The sequence below is a fragment of the Centroberyx affinis genome, unplaced genomic scaffold (assembly GCF_046629955.1).
Source record: "Centroberyx affinis isolate AG114_WGS23_722 - 3 ecotype Tasmania unplaced genomic scaffold, CSIRO-AGI_Caff_v1 ptg003015l_1, whole genome shotgun sequence".
NCBI lineage: Eukaryota > Metazoa > Chordata > Actinopteri > Beryciformes > Berycidae > Centroberyx > Centroberyx affinis.
In genome coordinates, this window is record NW_027281113.1 from 336,886 (window position 1) to 359,493 (window position 22,608).

Consider the following 22,608-nt stretch of genomic DNA (forward strand, 5'->3'; position numbering starts at 1 on the left):
CACTTTCCCCACATGGACACACAGACAGCCTGACAGACAGATGGACGGGTGGACAACTCCCTCCCAGGAGCACAAACCAGCCAGGACAGCAGCGAGCCACGCACATCAAAGCAATCCCATTTCTCGTGAACAAAGGGTGTGAGTACATTTGACCACATGTAACCGCTTGTCCAAGGAAGGAGTCCTAGTGCCGCGTATTGTGTGAGACCATGTTAGTGTGTAACTGTTCTTTCAGAAGAGGCGTGCCAGTGTGCCATGTCTTTGTGAGAGCCCTAAGAGCCAATCTAAAGAAAACTGTAACAGCATTTGCGCACTTTGGAGCTTTGAATATCTCGACTTACTAGTCTTCTGCAAGCTCGTACACTAACCTGACTTGATACTGCAAGCAGCGTGGCGGTCAGCTCTATTTTAGTAATAGCCGGGGTGAGTATTTGAAGATATAGTATGCTAGTGTGCATGTGCTGGTGTTAAAGATGCTATGTGTAGGATTTTCTCTTTGATATACCTCTGTGAAAATAGCCATGTTTATGCAAACTGACCCTGGCAAAAAATATAAAACCTCAACTATCCCCGTTACAAACAGCAGCTGCGTTGATCTGCTTCGAATCGAGTCCAAGAGGCTCGATTCCCCTGTGAAATCCCTTCTGGTAATCAGGAGGGGAAATAATGAAATATGGTGACGGAAGGCAGCTCACATTAGCTACAGAATGTAGTGTCGATGGCCGTTGTCACAACTGTTTTGACAGCGATATATATATTTAGAGAAAATCCTCCACGGGTTACCTGCAAGCATTAGTAGTGGCTGGTGGCTAGTGGTGGGAAAAGGTGCGCCTTACCTTGGTGCCGTCAGCTGGGTTGTGCACAACAGTTGTCTGGGCTTCCTGGGGGGAGGTAGGAGACACTTTACCATGCGGGGAAGGGATGGGGAGGGGGCACCAGGGAAGATGCCAGGGAATACCCACGCATTCCATGACTACTACACACACACACACATATAGACGAATGTGCGCACACCAAAACACGCACAGGCGAAGCACAAGAGCTACAGTACAGAGGCTGTGGAGGATCTGGGTGATACAACGAATGACTGGAGGAGTCAAGGCACACAAAGTCAGTCTGTCTTCCCCATTAGCTCGAGTAGCAGAGAGCAACTGCATTGTGGCCGATGGTATTGTTTTAGAAGGTCTTTAAAATGCATGAAGACAGCAAAGAACACCTAGAACAGGTAGATGTAGCATATTCAGCAGTGGGGCTTTGACTGAGGAGGAGGGTTCTGTGCAGGTTTGTATGTGTGAGTGTGTGTGTGGTGGTGATGGATGTGGTGTTTTTTCGGGGGGGGTGGGGTGCTACCTCTCCCCCTCCTCAACCTAGCCCTTGCTGCAGCACAAATACCACAGAAACACTCATCGCAAAGCGGTTGTGGAGCTCCAAGTGCCGCATTGTTCTGAACACCCACCCAGCCCAACCACCCAAAATACACTGACGTAGCCCAGCCACACACTCAGCCCTCCTGTCATCCCCACCAGCATCGGATAGAAGACCCGGTGACAACAATTTTAGCACATGGGAAAATGCAGCCCCTTCTTTTGACATGTAATTAGGGGGGATTTACACTAAAGAAAGAAGTATTTGTCAGGGAAAAAAAGAATCATTGGGACTTCTTTTTGGGTAGTTTGGTATGTAATTTTCCTGGTTTTGTTAGTTTGCATTGACAGCCTGTGGCTAACCAGCATAGAGCCAATACATGCTGGTGTACCCTCATGCTTTGCCCCATTGTCTCTAGAAAGCAGTTTGCGAGATTTATTTGGAGAAATCCAGATGAATTAAGATGACTGAATGCATTGCAAGGACCATCCAAGGTTGGACTTTGAAAGAAAAGATACAGAATCTATAAAACTAATTGCAGTCCGAATAGAAATCTGTCTTCTGGGATGTCGTCAGCCACAAGACCATTTTGATTCAAAGATTTAAATAATCTCAATCACTGTGGGTTTTATCCTTGTAACTTTACCAATTGACATTTGTTCAATTTCTACGTCACTGTATCCCAATAGTTTATCAATTACTGCCCATGCTTCTGGCTGGTCCCACAATGCTCTCGCCATGCTTTTCCCCTTGTCTGAAAAAGCAACTGGCCATGCAATGGACTGTTCCACTGAGCCAGCTGGTGAGAGGGGAGGTTTGGAGTCACTATGAACGAGTTTCTTGACATGGCGCCTGCTACCATCCTTCAACCCTGGGGCAAGTCTTGTTCAATTCCGAACTGTACTAGGGACATGAGCTCAATCCAGTTAAAGATAGGAACACAGAGGGGCTGCATCCTCAGTACAATTGGGATCTCTCAGTTTCCCGCCCATTCCGGCTCCTGTTTTACCCAGAAGTACTCATTATTTACATTTCTAATAACAATTAGTAAAAGGCTGTGGTAGTGGTACAAGCTTTGAGTTTCCAAGCCCAGTTTCAATAAAATAGCAATAACCCTGCCTTACTTCAAAGAGAAGCCATCACAAACGCCCAGGTGACACAGCCATACACACAAAAGAGTCACCAGGGAGAGGCTGAGCAGAACTTGATTGAAGTGTCTGCTGTTGTACAGCAAAATGAAAGTCATTTGTCTACCTGTCAGTGTTGAACACGGTGTAAATGTATGCCTGTGTGTGTGTGTGTGTGTGGGCGTGTGTGTGTGTGTCCACAGGAGGTCTGGGTAAAACATAAGCCAGGAGAGACAATCACAGGCACAAACCAGTCGTTCAATTTGAAAGTCATCAAGACCATCGTCAACATCACAGAGTTTGTGTTCAAAACGGACGCAAAGAGGCAGAGGGTGGAAGGACAAGAGAGAGGGAAGGAGAGGGAAGGAGTACAGAAAAGGGGGGAGTTACTAAGGAGGGAATGTGACAAACAGATGGGGGGGGGGGACTGAACGTAACGTAAAAAGATGGAAACAATGGAACGATGGCTTAAAAAGCAACGTGAGAGAAACCAAGTAGAGATGAGGTACCATTGGTGCTGAAGATGATATGCTGCTGTCTTTGGTGCTGCTGCTGCTTACTACACTGTTTTTACTGTTGTTTGCCTGTGGCTGGGGCAAAGAAACACAACAACACAAAATGATTTCTACTGCTCCACTGTGTCTAAACCATCGATTATCCTGTGGGAAACTTATGCGGAAAGTAGGACTAGTGCTAATACAGGGCCACCAGATAGAGAGGATTCATAAATCCATACACCCTTGGATCAGAGTGTATGTGCAGAAGTGCATTGCGTGTGCGGATTTATCTGGAAATCTGGTTGAGACCTCTACATGCTAGCACACATTGTGTGTCTTGCCTTATGCATTTAGAAGACAGTTGCTGAATGCTGTGTGTTGTGCATGTTACTTCTAAATTACCCAACAGTATAATCTCTTTCATCCATAAAAGGACTGCCTCTGTTGATCATCAGGAACAGAGAAATGTCCTCCAACAACAGAGGCACTTTAATGCGAGTGTAAGGTGTAAGGTTTTTTTGTGACGCTTTTTGTTTCGTTATTCCTGCCTCTCTTAGTGTGTGTGTGTGTGTGTGTGTGTGTGTGTGTCTGTGTGTGTGTCCATGTCAGAATGTGTTTGAATGGCTCTTTGAGTCTATACCTTCCTGGTGTGATGCCTCATTGAATCTCTGAATTGAATGTCTACAATCTCTGCAGACATTACACAACGCAAGTAACATTTTGTCAAAAATATAGCAAATGTTACCACATGCATTTTAAAACAATCAACATATTTTAAGAACGGAATTCAAACAGTTTCCCAGCAGTTCAACAAATAGATGGGTAAATCAGTAACAGCTGGGATATAAGTCACAGTTTGGTTTAAGCGTGCATCTAAAACAGCACCACCTTGTGGAAGAAATCGAGCTCCAGCATTTAGCTGCCCATGTTGCCAGCCACACAGCCAGAATGTCTAGTAACTTTGGTTCAGAAAATGATTAACTGTCCAGGTCTGTGCATGCAGTGAAAGGCCTTGATGATAAGGTTGGGGTTTTTCCAATCGTGGAGAACGGTGTGTGTGTGTGTGTGTGTGTGTGCGTGAAGGTATGCATGTTGTGTTTTCCCTCCATTAGATCAAAACAAAGACAGCTGGAATACAATAAAAAAGACAGATGTTTATGTGCTATGACCCGAACAGCTACTTTGAGCATAGTGCAATTGACTTGAGCAGACCATGTTCATCTCTTTCATTGATAAACGTCAATAGATCAGATAAGACCACAACCTCCCAAGTTATTTTTGATTAAAGGCTTTATCCTTTATCCAAACCTCAATAAAAGGCTGGCTTGGTATTAAACATTCTAAAAATGACTGATAAGAGCGTGAGTAGAGAATGGCGTGCAACAGCTTTAAAGCTTTAAAGTATTTACTTTATTTTACAGCAGTAAGCATTTTGAGCTATATTTGCATCTGAAAGGTAAAGAAAATCTTATTTTCCATCTTAAAGTCCTACCCCTCAGCAACCTATCACAATATACTTCTAACTGCTATACCAAAAAATAGGTCCTCTCTGTAAGTAGAGTATGGCCCACTACTGCCATTGTTTATATTTTATTAAATTGGAAACATTAGTTCGCTCTTCAACTGATAGGCAGATTAAGCCATTAATTCTAAACGTATTTGAATGTATTATAAATGGATTTGCAATGTATTTTTAAAGGCCATGATACATTTGGCAAAAGTTCTCAGCAGCAGGAAACAAAATGAGACCCAGGCTCAAAAGACCCAGGCTCCTCAAATGTTTTCTGGTAATTTACATAATCGACGCAACACTGTTTGGGCAATTGCACAAAAAGTTGCCATGTGCATTATTGTATTAAATATGTCTGCAATGCATTTACTTTATTTGCTTTACTTTATTATTGTTTATAAACACTGGAACAAAATGGACCTATAGTTTATCCGAGTTTAGTTGGGATCTGAAAGCTGCAGAGAATCTTTTCCATCAGCAATTCCTATCCTTCAATTTATCTGAAAGTACAAATCCTTGTTTGATTTAACAAAAAACATCCAGATTGGGGCTATAATGTGCCAATTTCATCATAGTGCCAAAACATTGATATTTACATTTACGTTTGTGCTGGAAAATAGTGCAAAGCCTGGACTGAGGTTGAGCTACAGTATGTACTAGAGTGAGCTATAGATTATAGATAGAGCATGTGATCAAGAAAGAAAACAAAGTTTGACCTGGACTCTCCCTTCAGCCTCGGGCAAACTGGAGGGGAAGGAAAAAAGAGCAGCTTCTTGAAAACATAACTGTATTCCCACAAGAAAGTTAAGAGGTGTGGAGAACTGGATTACGTCAATAAAAGGTTAAGAGCAATGTGCTGGTGAGGGTTTTCAGCTGTTTCTCTGCTTCCCTGAGATGACTGAATGCCCCAGTGTTACTTTAAAAAGTCTCTTGGCAGTCTCTGTGGCCTTGTCTGTCGACTAGGAACATCTTCCACCGAAAAGCCAATGTGTCATACTGAGACCAACAAGTCAGGCCACAGCTCCCTCTCTCTAAAGTACAAAATATCCAACGTTTCAGGACAGGGCCGAGAGAGACGGCTGTCGGAGCTGAAAGAGGGGACATGTACTGTGATCCCTCTGGAAAACAGGCAACTTGTCATATAACATTATATCTAGAGGACCAATGAAACTATCAAGAAGTCAATATATAGACTACAGTTCACTAACATTACCCAACAGTCCTGGAAATGCATATCGGTGTTGAGGTGAGTATCAGCTTTAGAAGTCTTTTTTGGGTATCGTTTACTCTCCAAAGCCCTTGAAATCATGCTACAAGGCCAGAGATAACGGTCTCAGGAAATGAAAGGTTTTTCTATTCCACTGGCACGGATCTAGTTTACAAGTACAATCTAGTTTCCATCTCTTTTTAACATTTATTTACGCAGGAAAGGTTACCTGAGCACCACATGCTATTTTCTTACCAAAGCCTTGCTCAAATTACACCACATTCACACTTGATAACTGTTCAGTACAATTTCAGCTGCTGGTAACCGAGCTCCTCCGCTGGAACAACTGGGGCGTCTTAATCAAGGGAAACTTGACAGAGGTTGTTTGAGAAAAAGCAGAGAATTACTCATTCACTTCTCCTGCCAAGTCCAAGGGATTCAAACTGATGACTCTCGTGTAAAAACACCCGATACACACTGTGTGACATCCTCAAACTGTTTTAGGCCTGAACACTCAACTGTCCCTAGCTGAACGGTAGTGTGCAAGATTCTCTGCAGGCGACCAAGACAGGCTTTTTGATTTACTAGAAGGGGAAAAAGACAAAGAGTTCACTCCAATGAAAAACAAATGAGGGTCCAATAAATGTCCAAGAGTTGAAAAAGGAAAGAAAAAGATTTTAGGATATTGATGTTTACAATGATTCAAATGTCCTTCTCTCCTGTGAGAACTCAGAAGGAGAAGAGGTGGGAACTGTGTGTGTGTGTGGGTGGGGGTGTGTGTGTGTGTGTGTGTGTGTGTGTGTGCATGAGAGAGCAGGGAGGGGTGGAGGGTGGGGTGTCAGAGTCCCTTGTGTGTGTTTTAAAGCCTGATTAGGTGAATGTTTGTTTTCCCCACAGAGGATGGATGGTCCGGGATTTTGGCAGGTTGGCCAAAAATCCTAATCTTATCCATAGAGAATTGGGAGGTAATGCATAAATAAAGATTGATTAAAACCGCTGAGTGTTTTTGTGTGTGTGTGTGTGTGTGTATGTGTGTGTGTGTGTGTGTGTGAGAAAGACTGTCAGGGGTTGAAATGGTTGTGGTGGCGCTCATGGCAGAAGGGGATGCAGGGATGTTGGATGGAGTTGAGAAATCCAACAGAAATCTGACAAGACGACAACCGCCACAGAGCCCTCTAGCATCTCTGCCCAAAAGAAAAAAAAAAAGACAGAGAGGAAAGGAAGAGAGGGGAAAAAAGACTCAGGAAGAGAGAGAGAGAGAGGAAGACTGAACAAATGAAAGAAAAAAGACAGAGCCGATCTCACCATCAAACAAACACTGGAGCTGGACTTCCTTTTCTGACAGACAGCAATGGAGAGGAGGAAAAACAAGGAGTCATCGGGAAAAAAAGGAACCAATCAAGGTAGTAAAAAAAAAAAGTAAAGCTGCCAGTTTGATCCCACAAAGATAGAAAAATAAAACAACTGCAGGAGCTTAAACAGGAACAAAGTGGAAACATAGGGACATTGAGAGGGCTTGCCATTCAGAAGGAAAAAAAGAAAATGATTTAGCTGTAAAAGCAATCTAGGGAGTCATTTTTTTTACAGATGTATGCAGGAGTTTTGAAAGATGTATCCAGACTAAAATGATTGGATGTGTATTGTATTTGTATGATGTTGTGTTTTGATTGTATCCATTTAGATAGTTATGTAGTGGGAATTTTGTTTTGGGCCCTTGTTGATCATGGCACTTCACTGCATGCATTGACACTGACTGTCGATCAAAACAAAATGAGCACTGAGGCATGATGGGAGCTCGAATTGCTGTGGATCAGAGAACAGGCTGGTGGTAAAACAATATACAGCATTTCAAAAGCCTAATGGTCTTTATATGTCCCTTCCTTTCTCTCAAAGCTCTAATACTATATCCTCATTACCTGTTCCCTACTTTTAACTGCTAACTTGTATTACAAGCAAGATCAACTGGTTACTTTATCGACGAGAGGTTTCATCCTTTCCTCTAAGCTACCAGAAATCTGTAGATCATGTTTCATAGACCTTGGAAGATACTTTAACAAGTGAACACTGAAGCACAAAGGTAGTGCCACTTAAAGAACACTTTGCATCTAAAACATGAGTTATAAGAGTGACAGAGCACAAGGGAGAGAATAGAAGATAGGAAAAGTAGGTAAGAGAGAAACAGAAAAGTCAATAATATCATCATGGTGGCTCGGAAAACTTACCTTCACACCGTCCGACTTTTTGTTTAGTAAGCTTTTGCACGCTGGAAGACAGAAAGAGAGGAGAGATGGTAAGGACGAAGTCTGACAAGCAATTTTTCAACAAAATTGTCGTTGGGTTCACTCTATCGGCCGGACAAACTAAAGGCAAAAGATGGTCAAGTAAAGGTTCCCCAGGTCTGGTTTGTAGCTGAGGTGTCCAGCTGATTTTGCATCAAGTGGTTGAGACTTGATCCTAGGAGTGGAACTGTTGGACATGGTAGGGAACAGTTAAACTGAAGCATCTAGACATTTTGAATTTTAGTCTCATTTTTCTTTGCCAAGCACTTTAAGCCCTTACTTTCTTCCTTATTTGCAGGTCCTAATGTCCTTCACCTGTCCTAAAAACAACCTATTAGCATTGTTTGTATTGCTCACTGAAATCGTAAATCACAAGCTGACAAGCAAACTTTCTGTAAGCAAATCCCACTGGTTTCAGCACTAATACACCTAACACATATTTTTCAGTTGAGGTCAGCTGACCTCATTTTTCAACTGGGATGCCAGTGCAGAAACCTCAACCTTGTGAAAAGTGCCTGGTAGAAAAAAATATTAGACAAAAATTCTAAATGTTGAGGTGTCCCTAAGCTGATTATCCCTGCAAGACAAAACCTTCTCACCAGCAACAGAATGCTAGATCACCATTATCTGATTTAACCAATTGTAAGTGCCACTGTTTGGAAACAGCCTGCATGCCCACATTGGCATAATATCATATGCATGCACCTGAAAAACTGACTACACACCAGTACAAAGACTTACATGGAAATGACACACACACATACAGTACAAACAGGGAGACAAATGGACACTTTGACATGCATGCACACATACACACACACGCAAGTGTACGCTACAAATAAACACACACACACACACACACGCACATACATACATATAAACACTCATATCAGTCTTAAAATCATGTTCCATAGATCCACCCTTACCTTCCATTGAAAAAGGTGGAAGGAGGGCAATGAAGAAGGCAAGATAAAAAAATATATTTAATATCTGTATCTTCATATCTGAACTGAAAACTGAAAACAACAACTGCAGGCAAAAAAAAACCCGTCTCAGGCTTATTTGTTCAAGGGCATTCTTCAGTCATTTTCACAGAGGTGGTGGGTTCATGCGATGAAGGTGGTTTGTGTGGATCTTATCAAAAGGCTTGGCATGCAGCATCCACAGCAAACTCTGTATCCCAGAGTGCATCTCTGCCAATTCTCTGCATTGTAGGGGAAGTGGGAAACCTGTTCCCGGCTGGTACAGAATTTAGCAGAGACCTTTAAGTTTGGGACCTCATCTCTGTAATTTCCAAACTAAAATCTTCACTTTTATGCAGTAACAAACAATCTAACACAAATCCTAGAAATGCAGGGATCAGAATCAAGCCCAAAAACAAAAACAATCCATTAATAACAACTGATCTGTGCATCCATTTGTTGATCAAATCTCGCTTGTTGTAAGCATGGCCAATGAGCGAGCAGCTCAGGCTTGTGTCATGTGACATGTGACATTCATTAGTAGGGTTTTTTTAGTGGTTTTGTCCACTCACACAAAAACAACAGAGCAGGCAGGAAGAGGAGAGAGAAAGAGAAAGAATGACAGATAACAGAGAGCTCTGTGCATCCTGTGCATCCAGTTTCCCATGCAGTCTGGCACACCGTACGCTCATACACATGCTTGGCTGGCTGCTGGTGCCAGAGCCATGCGGAGGGAGGATTGCAGCGGGCATGGGCAGGCATCGACTGGGCATCGGCCAAGTACTGTGGATTCAAACTGAACTCATTTGAAGGAGGCAAAAATCGGGAGTGTGATGGAGGTAAGATGCTGGCCCGTCTATGTCTATGTTTTTGCAATATAAAGGAGTTAAAACTGTTATTCTGCAGAGGGAAAGATATACAGCCAGCAGTAGTTGCATTAATGCTGAGATGTGTAAATGGAGTTTGGCTAGGATTAACTGAAGTAGTTGGAAGGGGGTCAGAGGGGCATGCTGGGTGTCAGTTAGTTAAGTGGCTGGTGTATCCGACACAGTAAGTTATATAGCTGGTGTGTCTGACACATGTAGTGTCCAAAACACTGGGCCTATCAAGGAGAGCTCAGTTTATCAGACGACACAAAGCAGGACTGAAGGGTCAAGAGCCTCTGACAAAGTAACTTCAGATTTTTGTGTGCGGCTTCCATTTACTTGTTTGTGTGTGTGTGTGTGTGAGATGCCCCAGTGCAATGATGACCATTCGATAGTGGTCCACCAGTTTGCAGGCAAGCGGGCAGCAGGTGGATGGATGGGGTGGGGTGGTGGGGTGCAAGCGGCCCCGGCCACATGCCAACAGACCGAGGACGAGGTTGGCAGTGCCAGGCTCCAGTGTCCCCCCTAGCGGACGTACCTTCCTGCGCCAGTGCGGCCGTGCTGGTGGTGGGGGCGGCAGGGCTGGTGTGCTGCCGTCCCACTATTGGACAGAGAGGGATTCAATTTGGAGGAGCAGGCGGGGCAAGAGCTGGAGCCTCACTAAAGCCTGACCACCTTTCACAATCCGGTTTTCCTCAAATTTTACAAGTCAGTAGTAGTACAGGTCTAGACAACGATGACAGAACATCAGGTTTCCTCGCGTTCAGTGACTTTGGGGTCAGCGCTGGGACCAGAATCATTTTCGACCAAGCAGGCAAGCCCATGAGTTGCTTACTTCAACCGATCATGACTCAATCTTGAAAACTGAATTTACAGACATGTTTTTCTCTCTAGTGACACCCAACTGCCTCTATATTAGCATGATGTTAAGTGGTGGATGGGAAATCCTCTCCACCCTAAATTGCCCTTGCCTTAGATTCAGCTCCCTGAATCACTCATTTTATTTCCATTCATATTCACTTGATAACCATGCCTACAGTTTTGTATAAATCAATCGAGAAATCTGGCTTGACTACTTTCCTCAGTCTAGATTATTCTTGACCAATCACAGCAGCAAACAATTGGCTGTAATCTGCAAGAGCTGCTTTACTTACATGTCAAACCATGTCAACACAGGCCAAAGCATTAATGCATTAGCTTGCTAGGCCACCATCCAGCCTACAAATTGGGTGTTCAATCAAAAGTGCATGGTGCTTGGGTGATCAAACTGCTTCCTAGGAAAAAATCTGAGCCAGACCCCTGAAGCGCAAAATCAAAACTGTAGACACAGTTGACAAGCAATCGTGTACAAGAATAAAAATGAGTGGTTCAGGGAACTGGATCCAGGCAGAAAAAAAGCCCATGATTCCCACAGTCCAGTCAATGACAACATCACTGATCACAGACAGAGGTAGCGGGACAACAGCAGTACTAATCGTTAGGCCTCTGAGAGTTTGAAAAATAAAGTGATTTCCCATGTAGTCTATACAGCTTTAAATGTATTTCAGATGAGACATAATGATAAATAAGATGCTTTCTTTTTCCCATGGCGCAGCCGAGGGCATTGCACAGCAAATTCAGGTCAGGCAGTCAGGCAGTCAGTCAGTCAGTCAGTCAGGTAACGCTTAGTGAGATGTCGCTTCGTTAGATGGCCTCTAGAGGGCGTCTCTGACTAAGACATGCCCCCCCCCCCCCCCGAGTCTCTTGACAGAGGAATGGGCCGGAACGCACCGATATGCCGTTCCGGGAGTGAATTTGACAACGTAACGCGCGTTCTGGTTCTACAAAAAATAAATACAGAGCAGTACCGGTGGTTGTATCTGTTTTAGGAGCTTAAACTACTAGCTCGGTTTGTTTTATGACCAAAGTTTTCAGGCTGGGCGGTGTTAGGACCTTCAGGCCAATCACAGTGCTTAAAAACGGAAAACTTCACTCAACCGGAATGCTGGGCGACATTAAACAAACGCACAATCAAATGACAAGCAGACAGTTTAATCTGAGCCGCGGAGCCGACAGGTTGTGTTGTGAAAATGTCGAGAAAGAAGAAACTACACATTCTTTCCTATTTTCAACCCAATGTGAGTACAATGTGTTCAAGTGAATTCGACTTGTTTCTATGAAGTAGCACCGTTATGAGCGAAGCTAGGCTGCTGTATTTCTGCCTCTCCACCATGTTGACGTTCCAAAACAGCCCAATGAACAGAAATCTATCCGTCAATAATTCTGTCCGTTTTCCGACGGATCAGTGTGGCCGCCATAGAGATAAAACAGTAGAGGGGACATTAAGTCATTAAGCGTGGGATAATCGTCCGTTATCCTACCTGGGTCCAGTTTACCTGTAACTACAACAGCTACCAATGGGAAGCATCCACTGTTGGCCTGATTTGGACCTAACTGCTGCACTAAAAGGACCAAAGACCCCAGAGAGGCTGGCATCACCTTCCACACATCAGTATAGAGTAGAAGATAGAGGCTGTTTTATATGCTAAATTTAAATGACACAACTTAAAACATATTTCTGGCTAATAGCCAGCAGACTGGAGTTCTATTTGAAATAGTTTGTAACGGTATGTGTTAGCAAGCTAGTTAGCTGTTAGATGCAATCCTTACATTTCAGCCTGTATGTTAGTTGGCTAAGTCACTGCTACTGCCATACAAACACTGTTGTTTCTGAACAATCAGCACACATCATTCAGCATTATGTACAACCAGTGTTTGTATTCTACTGTGGCAGGTTGCCACGGTAAAGTCATGACCCGCCATGCTAAAAATACGTTCTATAGTGTTTTCTATAGTATTTCTATAGTACTCAGTAGCGGCACCGCTGCTGAAAATTTAAATGTATTTCTGCCAAGACGTGTCTTAATGATGGAAGTGACAAATAGTGGCGTGTGGTCGCGGACAGAGCGGGCATTCATTTACATATCTGTATAGGCTACTGTGGATTTTATGTTGATTCAAGTGTAGAAATGTTTGTTTTTACTGTAGTACTTCTTTACATGATTACATCTATATAAATTATTTCTTTATGGATTGTAGGCCTAATCTTAATTGTAGGCTAAGATGTCATGCCAATGAAGTAAAAAAAAATGTGAGGGTGTATGGCCATTACCTACTTAAATTGGCTTAAAGCTGTCACACTTACCACTTAATGGAATTACATTTGCTTTTTGTTGTATATTTTATCTGGGTGTATTGTTAGGTGTGTTTCAGTGTTGGTGATATTTAATTTCTGCCAGCATCTGTCTATTGCTACAATAAAAGATCATTTGGGGGTTTTACATTAAAAATAAGCAGATTTTCATATATACTCTTAATAGAACCACTCAGAGTACCAAAGACATCTGAGAATTATAGTCTTCTTGAAAATAGGATTCATAGTTTCTGTAAAGTAAATGCACCATTAAAATACTTCCAGAAGATAATCTTTATGATTGAAAACATAATTACTTGACATCGTTTAGCTATTTTTATCTACAAACTACAAAAACAACACAGTTGTCTTGCACACAGTGAGCTAAATACAAATTAGTAGTGATGTCTCAATAAAAAAATCTTAGCATTATAATGGCAGCATAAGGCACTATCACCATTGCTTCCAAATACAGTCAGCTGAGAAGTTGACCCAGGTAAGATGGCTGCCATATGGTTCCATTCCAGAATAGGAATTCCCTGTGACATGTCCCCTCTACTGTTTTATCTCTATGGTGGCCGCAGCTAGTGGAATTTGACACACGCGCCGTGGGCCTGTACAGGATCTGTACTTGTTATACTCCATTAAAGCATCTCGTTAAGCAAGATGGAGCTACGCCAAAGCCTTCGGTACCAAAACTGCTCAGCGGCTCTCAATCCAGGTGATGCTTTTTAGGACTTCATTAAATAACATCAACAGCACTGGGCCCTGACTAAAGTCTATGGGCCAAATCAAATTGATGCTACTTTCGATTCTACAAGACTTGTGTGTGGTAAACATTGTTGCCATCGTTTCCTTCTCACCTGAAAAGTTCCTGGACACCAGCATTGTTGTAAGGATAGCTCCCTGGAAAGACACAAAACTCATGGTTAGACGGGTTTGTGGTGCACACAGACTTTGTGTGTGTGCATGCGAGTGTGTGTTTGTGTCCACACTCACTTTGAGTTTCCTCCTGGCGTTGAACTTGCGCAGGCATTCCACAGTCTCTTGACGGTGCATCATGGAGGCCACAGTGGAGCGTTGCTGGATGTAAGAGAGGAGAGGCAGCAACACATCAATACACCTAGCTTCAGGGCAACAGTCAACCATGTCAATGCAGAAGGGAAGGACATTGCAGAGATTCAGAGCGCACTGCGAATTACTCTGTGACCCCATTGTTATCCATACATCCATGTGCATCTTCAGATCTCACGTCTATGCTTGTGCAGCGGCGAGACGAATGGGGTGAGTGCTTTGTATTTGTTGCATTCAACTCAAGCCTCAGATTATGTTCTTCGATATATATTTGTTTAGCAGTCCATGATAGCACTTTTAAAACTAGGCTATTGAGATGTGCTTGTGTAGATATTTTCACATATTTTGGAATCTGATGGTGTTTCAGTGTGTGTGAGTTATTGGCCACGTTGCGCTGCCAAAGTATTCCCAAATCCCGGCAATGTGTGATTGCCTAAATAAGATACTGTAAGGTAGGAGGTTGGTAGTAAAAAAAAACATGACAAAATGTGTTGATTAGCTGGTACAAGTGTCCTAGAAAATTATTTGCATGCTGAGAAATAATTCTTCTGGGGTGAAAATTCAAGAAATAGACCACACAGACAGTGTATGGGTGGGTGGTGTGTGCGTGTGTGTGTATGTGTATGTATATGTGTGTGTGTGTGTGTGTGTGTGTGAGAGAGAGAGAGGTGGGGGTGACTTACGCAGACCCAGGGGTGTTTGAGGGCCTGGTCGGCAGTGATCCTTTTGGCAGGGTTGATAGTCAGCATCTGGTTGATCAGATTCTTGGCCTCGGGGGTCACAGTGTCCCACTCTGGAGACGGAAACTGAGACAGAGAACGGAAGAGAGATGGACAAAGAGGAGCAAGGGTTAGGAATGGGTCTTACATTGCATATGTGTGTTTGTGTGAATGTGTTTTCATTATGCCAGCTCTGCACTCACAAGAACACCAGTTTTCCATAAAACATAAAAAAAGCTGTCACATGTTTGTTAAGCAAAACGTGTAAAAACCCTTGTTCTTAATCTGATTATCTCCGCTGTTTTGTGACTTTCTACAAGACTGTGCAACTTTTAGATTATGGCTCAGTTTTTTGATGAGCATTAAAATGAATCATAATTGACTGGTAATACAGTGCCTTGCAAAAGTATTCATACCCCTTGAACTTTTCCACATTTTGTCACGTTACAAGCACAAACTTAAATGTATTTTATTGGGATTTTATGTGATAGACCAACACAAAGTAGCGCATAATTGTGAAGTGGAAGGAAAATGATACGTGGTGTTCAAGATTTTTTACAAATAAAAATCTGAAAAGTATGGCGTGCATATGTATTCAGTCCCCTTTACTCTGATACCCCTAAATAAAATCCAGTGCAACCAACTGCCTTCAGAAGTCACCTACTTAGTAAATAGAGTCCACCTGTGTGTACTTCAATCTCAGTATAAATACAGCTGTTCTGTGAAGGCCTCAGAGGTTTGTTAGAGAACATTAGTGAACAAACAGCATCATGAAGACTAAGGAACACACCAGACAGGTCAGGGATAAAGTTGTGGAGAAGTTTAAAGCAGGGTTAGGTTATAAAAACATATCCCAAGCTTTGAACATCTCACGGAGCACTGTTCAATCCATCATCCGAAAATGGAAAGCGTATGGCACAACTGCAAACCTACCAAGACATGGCCGTCCACCTAGACTGACAGGCCGGGCAAGGAGAGCATTAATCAGAGAAGCAGCCAAGAGGCCCATGGTAACTCTGGAGGAGCTGCAGAGATCCACAGCTCAGGTGGGAGAATCTGTCCACAGGACAACTATTAGTCGTGCACTCCACAAATCTGGCTTTTATGGAAGAGTGGCAAGAAGAAAGCCATTGTTGAAAGAAAGCAATAAGAAGTCCCGTTTGCAGTTTGCCACAAGCCATGTAGGGGACACAGCAAACATGTGGAAGAAGGTGCTCTGGTCAGATGAGACCAAAATTGAACTTTTTGGCCTACATGCAAAACGCTATGTGTGGCGGAAACCTAACACTGCGCATCAACCTGAACACACCATCCCCACCGTGAAACATGGTGGTGGCAGCATCATGCTGTGGGGATGCTTTTCTTCAGCAGGGACAGGGAAGCTGGTCAGAGTTGATGGGAAGATGGATGGAGCTAAATACAGGGCAATCCTGGAAGAAAACCTGTTAGAAGCTGCAAAAGACTTGAGACTGGGGCGGAGGTTCACCTTCCAGCAGGACAACGACCCTAAACATACAGCCAGAGCGACAATGGAATGGTTTAGATCAAAGCATATTCATGTGTTAGAATGGCCCAGTCAAAGTCCAGACCTAAATCCTATTGAGAATCTGTGGCAAGACTTGAAAATTGCTGTTCACAGACGCTCTCCATCCAATCTGACTGAACTGGAGCTATTTTGCAAAGAAGAATGGGCAAAGATTGCAGTCTCTAGATGTGCAAAGCTGGTAGAGACATACCCCAAAAGACTTGCAGCTGTAATTGCAGCGAAAGGTGGTTCGACAAAGTATTGACTCAGGGGGGCTGAATACATATGCACGCCACACTTTTCAGATTTTTATTTGTAAAAAATCTTGAACACCACGTATCATTTTCCTTCCACTTCACAATTATGCGCTACTTTGTGTTGGTCTATCACATAAAATCCCAATAAAATACATTTAAGTTTGTGCTTGTAACGTGACAAAATGTGGAAAAGCTCAAGGGGTATGAATACTTTTGCAAGGCACTGTATTGCAGGTGCAGGTTTTGCTTAACAAACATGTGACAGCTCTTTTATGTTTTATGGAAAACTGGTGTTGCAATTATTTTGGCCAGTGAGTGTATGTTGGTGCGCTGAGAAAATACCTTGGTGACTTGCTAAATACTGTGGTACGTCAATGCATTAATTAAATATTTTGTTCAGCAATCTACAACAGCACTGTGTTACTATGGCACTTTGGTGTTAACAGATAGGTGCTAACAACCTCAGCCCCCACCCCATCCCTCCACCTGGGCACCTAGAAAGTGCTAGCACAAGTCTTGTTTAATATTAAAAAAAAAGGTATTCTGTCACAAAACATTTTCTTCAAACATGAGACTGTCAGTTGTCAATTACTGCAAAAAATAAAAACAAAGACAAATTTTAAGTTTCAAGGTATTTGCATGATACTGATGATATTCAAGAAGTGCACATTATTACAGGCGCTTGTCACAGTCACTCCATATCTATGCTCATATTATGCACATTCATTAGATGTGGTTGCTTCCAATTATGGAAATTAATACGGGTAATAAATTCCAATCTCCCAAAGGAATATAACAAGATCTGATAAATAAGCCTATTGCGCTCACAGAGTGCATCACTTTCTTCTGCGGCGCTGAAGATGAGAATTATGCAATATAAAGTAGCAAGCAATTAAAAACTGAAATTAAATTAAATTTCAAAATCACTTGCATGACAGAACTCAGTGTATGTTATTTGACAGGACTTGAATTGAGTTTTCAACAAAGGTGCCCCGCAGGGCTCATCTCGAGGCCCTGTGCTTTTTTTCCCGCCATTTACATAAATAATATTGGTTTGCCAGTGGAGAACCTTTGTTTTAATTTTGTGCGACTCAGGACTTGCCAACTCTCACCTAAGGAGCCGAACTGAGGCAGACTACCTCAAACTTCTCCTGACTGTCAGCCACTGACACATTGGGACCATTTCATCAGTGACACTCTCTGTGTTTTGGCTTTTACTCACACAGCCTACCAAGAACAGCAGACAGTGACTATTGAGGAGCATTCTCCACGGTCATGTTTCTCCTCACTCCCTCTGTCTCTCTGTCTGTCTCAGTCTTTGCCACTTTCTCTCATTCCAGTTCATATGCAACAAGCTCTTGCCAGGCAAACTCAATTGCATTTCACTGCTGCGCACAAAAAAACAAACAGAAACACACAAACAAGAGCACGCACAGACGACACTCACACACACAGATGGAGAGAGAGGTAAATATGAGAATATGAGACAGACAGAGAGAGAGAGAGAGAGAGAGAGAGAGAGAGAGAGAGAGAGAGAGAGAGAGAGAGAGAGAGAGAGAGAGAGAGAGAGAGGGGGGAGAGATACTCACATCGTAGGCGCCAGCCTTGATTTGTTGGTACAGTTTGTGTTGGTCCTCATCCCAGAAGGGCGGGTAGCCCACCAACAAGATGTACAGGATCACACCTGACACACACACACCACAAAAACATATGCGCCTATGCAAAGGGTATACATAAGTACATGAGGACATAAGTATATCCTCAAAATGTATTTTCAAAAGTGTTATCTTCAAGTGTGAAAGATGATAGCCTGACTAACTGACCACAAGCCCATATGTCCACTGGCTTTCCGTACGGGTCCTTTCTCAACACCTCTGGGGACAGGTAGCCTGGAGTGCCTGCGAAACCTGTGAAAATACACACACACACACACACACACACACACACAGTGCCCACACGGTGCCTCAGTTTAGCCAAAGTTTGCAGACATAAACTGCAGGTGAAATCAGCATTCACCAAAACCTGGGAAATGTTGCTTGACCTCTATGAAAATGGTTGCACCTATAAAGAAACCATTTTGTAGGTTCACACATTTCCTCACTGATCGCTGTACAGTGCATAGAAATCTTACATTTTTCCAAAGTCTGCAACCTCACCAACATTGTTCAGTGTGCATGTGTGGTTATGTGCCATCTAAAGTATCACTGTTATGAATGTAAAATCCTAAAATGATACTAAACGATGATACTAAATGACTGATGATTCATAAATGGGGAAAAAGCAAAAGTAAAAGCTGCATCAATAACACCTAAATATAACCTCAAATAACATGAAATAACACAAAAAGTTGTTTGAAATACAATCATTTTTCGAGTGAAGGTTGTTGTTAGATCCCACACACACATCAAATTGTCACTGATCGTTCTTTTGAAGCAGGGGTACAGAAACTTCAGTGTTTCCCGTAGGATATATTTAGTTGATACATAACTTATTTCCTAGAGGAGAGATTTTGCTGATGCATAACTTGCAGGCAGACTAAATATGTTTTTATAAAGACCTACATTTGTGACTGGATTTTATGCAAGCTGACAACCAAATATATGACAAACAATACAATAGAGTGCCAGTTCTGGAAAAACTCATTGCTCCTCAAATACAAGCTCCGTGCATCACTACTGTAGTACTACTTTCTCATTTTCTCAAGCAGCGATGATGGTTTTCGTGCTCAGTGAGGTGCCTTACTGCTGCTGAGTGAATATACTGAGTGGGAGGAGGAAAAGTACAGCTAGCTAGTGGAGTGTGATCTCTTACCAAACCATGCCTGTTGGTCCCCCTGCACCTCAATGGCCAGGCCGAAGTCTGCAAGCTTCACTGCTGCTCCCTTCATCTTACTGGCCAAGAGCAGGTTCTCTGGCTGCAACACACACACACACACACACACACACAAACACCCCCAAATACACTTGATTAACACAGAATATATTCACAGTGGGGTCCTACAGGCATAAAACGCCGCAATCAACAATAATTAAATAAGAAAAAGTTATTGAATTTAAGCTTGGATGAACTTTGTGAAGTTTAGTATGGCACAAGCTAAATCATAGCACAGTTAACAGAGTCTCCCATGAGTTAACAACATAAAAAGTAATCTTATTGAGGGCAAAAGTGATGAGCATGTACCCCTCCTGCAAGAAATGTCCAATCTGTCTGCATGACTGGACGGGCTGCAGGAGCAACATGACATCTAGTAATGAGGCATGGTTTGGTCAAGCAGGCTAGAAAGGCTTTCCCCAAAATGAAAGAAATTCTCAGTCAGCTGTCCCAGGATTTAACACAGCATTTCACCACTGTCCTCCTAATCACTCAATCACCCAAAATGAGGTCTTTGGAAGTCAGTGCTTGACAAAGAACAGTACATAGTGATGAATCCTGTGAGGCCAGAGAGAGGATTACACATTTTCCTGGACACTTGTTGAAATTCAACTAACACCATAACAGCTGAACAATTGTCTTATTCTATCTATCTATCTATCTATCTGTCTATCTATGAGAATTTTAATTTAACTACTAAGATCACTAGAATCTCCTCTGTTATGCACTGGGAGTACATGAGCAGCTTTCCACACTTGGGAAATTACTCCTGAAAAAGTGGAAATATCTGCTTTATTATCAAAGGAGCAGCGAGTTTAACAAAAAGTGGATCTAAGTGATCCTCCCCAGTTGATTCCTTCGAGTCAATGGCAATAAGTGCATTCAAAACCTGAAGATGTAAAGGGACAAAGTGGGAAGCACTATTGACTACTATGTGAAGTGGTAGTCAAAGAGAATCATCAGAATTATCAGAGAGTTTATCATTGTATACCTTATCAAAGAGATGGTCGGCAGCAATAAAATGCCTATTAAAAAGGCAGAGTCTATCGCAGCTTGCTCGGTTGTTAAACAATCATCCGAGTTTACATGAGCAGAAAAAGAGGCAATGCTTTATTTTTAATGGAATTTACTGTGTTCCAAAACTTCACTGGGTTAGAATAAGAGATTGTGATTGAGTTAATGTAATATTCTGATTTCAACGATCAAAGAGGAGATACATTTATGTCTATGCTGCCTGAAGGCAAGCCAATGAGAGGAGTTCAATAGCCAGTATGCAAGCTTTATTTCTTGACTGACAAAAAGCATTAATAATTTGTAAAGGAACCAAGGATTAAATCTGTCTTTTATTCTGAACTATTTGAAGTGAGCGTGTTTATCAACCAAAGAGTTAAAAGTACTTACAAAGAAGCTTAGTGCCAATTCCGTCTCAGAGATTTGTTGTCATGGATAAAGGCTTGTTCATTAAAACTCTTGGGGTTTCTCTTAGTAACAAAACAGGGGTTGCGTGGTTTTTCTCTAAAAATGGGGCAACCCTACAACCTACAAAGCCTACGGTCCCAATTGACGGGCCTGATGCTTGTTAGACTTCCGGAGAGAACGCAACAATACAGAACTGCGAGAGAGAGAGACAGAGAGAGAGAGAGAGAGAGAGAGAGAGAGAGAGCGTGTGTGTGTGTGTGTGTGTGTGTGTGTGTGTGTGTGTGTGTGTGTGTGTGTGTGTCTTGAGGGCAAGAATCATTGCAGTGGTTAGCTGCCCTTGTGGCCTCAACAGCTTTGATGTATGCTGCAATGGACAGATGGATGGATGTCTGACACTTGTCTCTTTGTGCTCCATGTCTGGTTTCTCTCTCTCTCTCCATCTATCCATCCATCCATCCCTCCCTCCTTCCTCAAACCATCTTTTGCCATCAGGGAGAGCTGAGAGAAAGGGTAAGAGAGAAAAAAAGGGGGAAACTGTGGAGGGACAGAGAGCTGGAGTTAAAGGAGAGAAAGAGACAGAGGGAGCAAGAGAGAGAGAGAGAGAGAGAGAGAGAGAGAGAGAGAGAGAGAGAGATACAAAGTGAAACAGATAGAGAGAGAGACAGATAGAGATAGATAGATGGGAGGTGGCATAATGAGTCCCTACGCTGGCGCTGCAGCAGCCGGGTGACCTCACCCCACAGTTACCATGGCAACCCAGCCTGCCACCAGCCAACAGCACTCTGCCCGTGTCTCTCTCTCTCTCTCTCTCTCTCTCTCTCTGGTTCTTGTTTTCTCTTCAGCCACTGGCCCTCCCAAGATGACAGAAAGGCAAAAATGTGTGTGTGTGTGTGTGTGTGTGTGAGGTCACACCTCTCCATAACATACAGCACCATTATTTTTATGTCTCCCATACAGATGCAGCCATTGCAGTAGTCCCACTTTTGGCTGCATGCTTGCTGGAAAACTGCTGGACCTTTGCTCTATCCCCAAGATTATTAGATAATTGTTTTGGGGGAAAAACAGATCTGCTCTCTTTTCAGCTGTCTGGTGGTACAAAGAATGGCCTGGTAACTAGCTGTTTTGATTCCAAATATATTAATTTAGTTCTACAGTATTACAGTAATACATTTGAGACAGAATTGTCTGCAGTACTAGTGCAGCATGGATCCAAGATGAACGCACGAAGGGCACGAGAGTTGTGCAATAGCTACCACTGTATAAAGTGGATTTATTTCTGTCCTCTGCCCTCATCATCAATTCTCATTATCTGTTCTCTCTTTCTAAAACTCTTCACTCTCCAAGATAGTTTGAGTCCAAGGCCCACATGTAACACGTTAAAAATCAATGAAAAGCAACACAAGTTGATTTTGTGCCACTCTCACACAAAGATGGATGCACTGCATTTCTCATTAATGTTTGTCCACTCTCTCTTGTACACTCTAGCATAAAAGTAACAGATTGATTGTTGCACATTATATAGCGACTCTTAAAAGTTTAGTACTCTGAACTCAATGTTGGCAGTTAAAAAAAAAAAAAAAAAAGTGGTGCTTCCCGAACTACAATTCCCCGGGGGTTTGAATCCCAGCTCCAGCTATACTCTCACATCTCACTTTCCTGCCTCGATTCATCATACGATCAGGAGGGAAAAAATAAATGAAATAATTGCGGAGGTCAAAGTGCTGTGGTGTCTGCTAGAGGTGAACAATCCTGCTGTTA

At 42.6% G+C, this 22,608-nt stretch overlaps 1 protein-coding gene across 5 annotated transcripts in view; it reads right to left on the minus strand.

The window, feature by feature from the left end:
• LOC139659074 (calcium/calmodulin-dependent protein kinase type II subunit gamma-like) overlaps positions 1–22,608 on the minus strand; it is a 69,397-nt gene that overhangs the window by 10,690 nt on the left and 36,099 nt on the right. For 2 of the 5 annotated variants that reach the window (XM_071537295.1, XM_071537293.1), the window contains exons 7-15: positions 19,372–19,474; positions 18,384–18,467; positions 18,150–18,244; positions 14,743–14,865; positions 13,985–14,068; positions 13,849–13,891; positions 7,929–7,969; positions 3,002–3,082; positions 837–881 (exon numbers count right to left, since the gene is read on the minus strand). In XM_071537295.1, coding sequence (XP_071393396.1) covers positions 837–881; positions 3,002–3,082; positions 7,929–7,969; positions 13,849–13,891; positions 13,985–14,068; positions 14,743–14,865; positions 18,150–18,244; positions 18,384–18,467; positions 19,372–19,474 — 699 coding nt within the window. Of the gene's footprint in view, positions 1–836; positions 882–3,001; positions 3,083–7,011; positions 7,045–7,928; positions 7,970–10,351; positions 10,415–13,848; positions 13,892–13,984; positions 14,069–14,742; positions 14,866–18,149; positions 18,245–18,383; positions 18,468–19,371; positions 19,475–22,608 lie in introns of all 5 variants that reach the window. The other 3 variants (XM_071537296.1, XM_071537294.1, XM_071537297.1) reach the window with 2 other exon arrangements.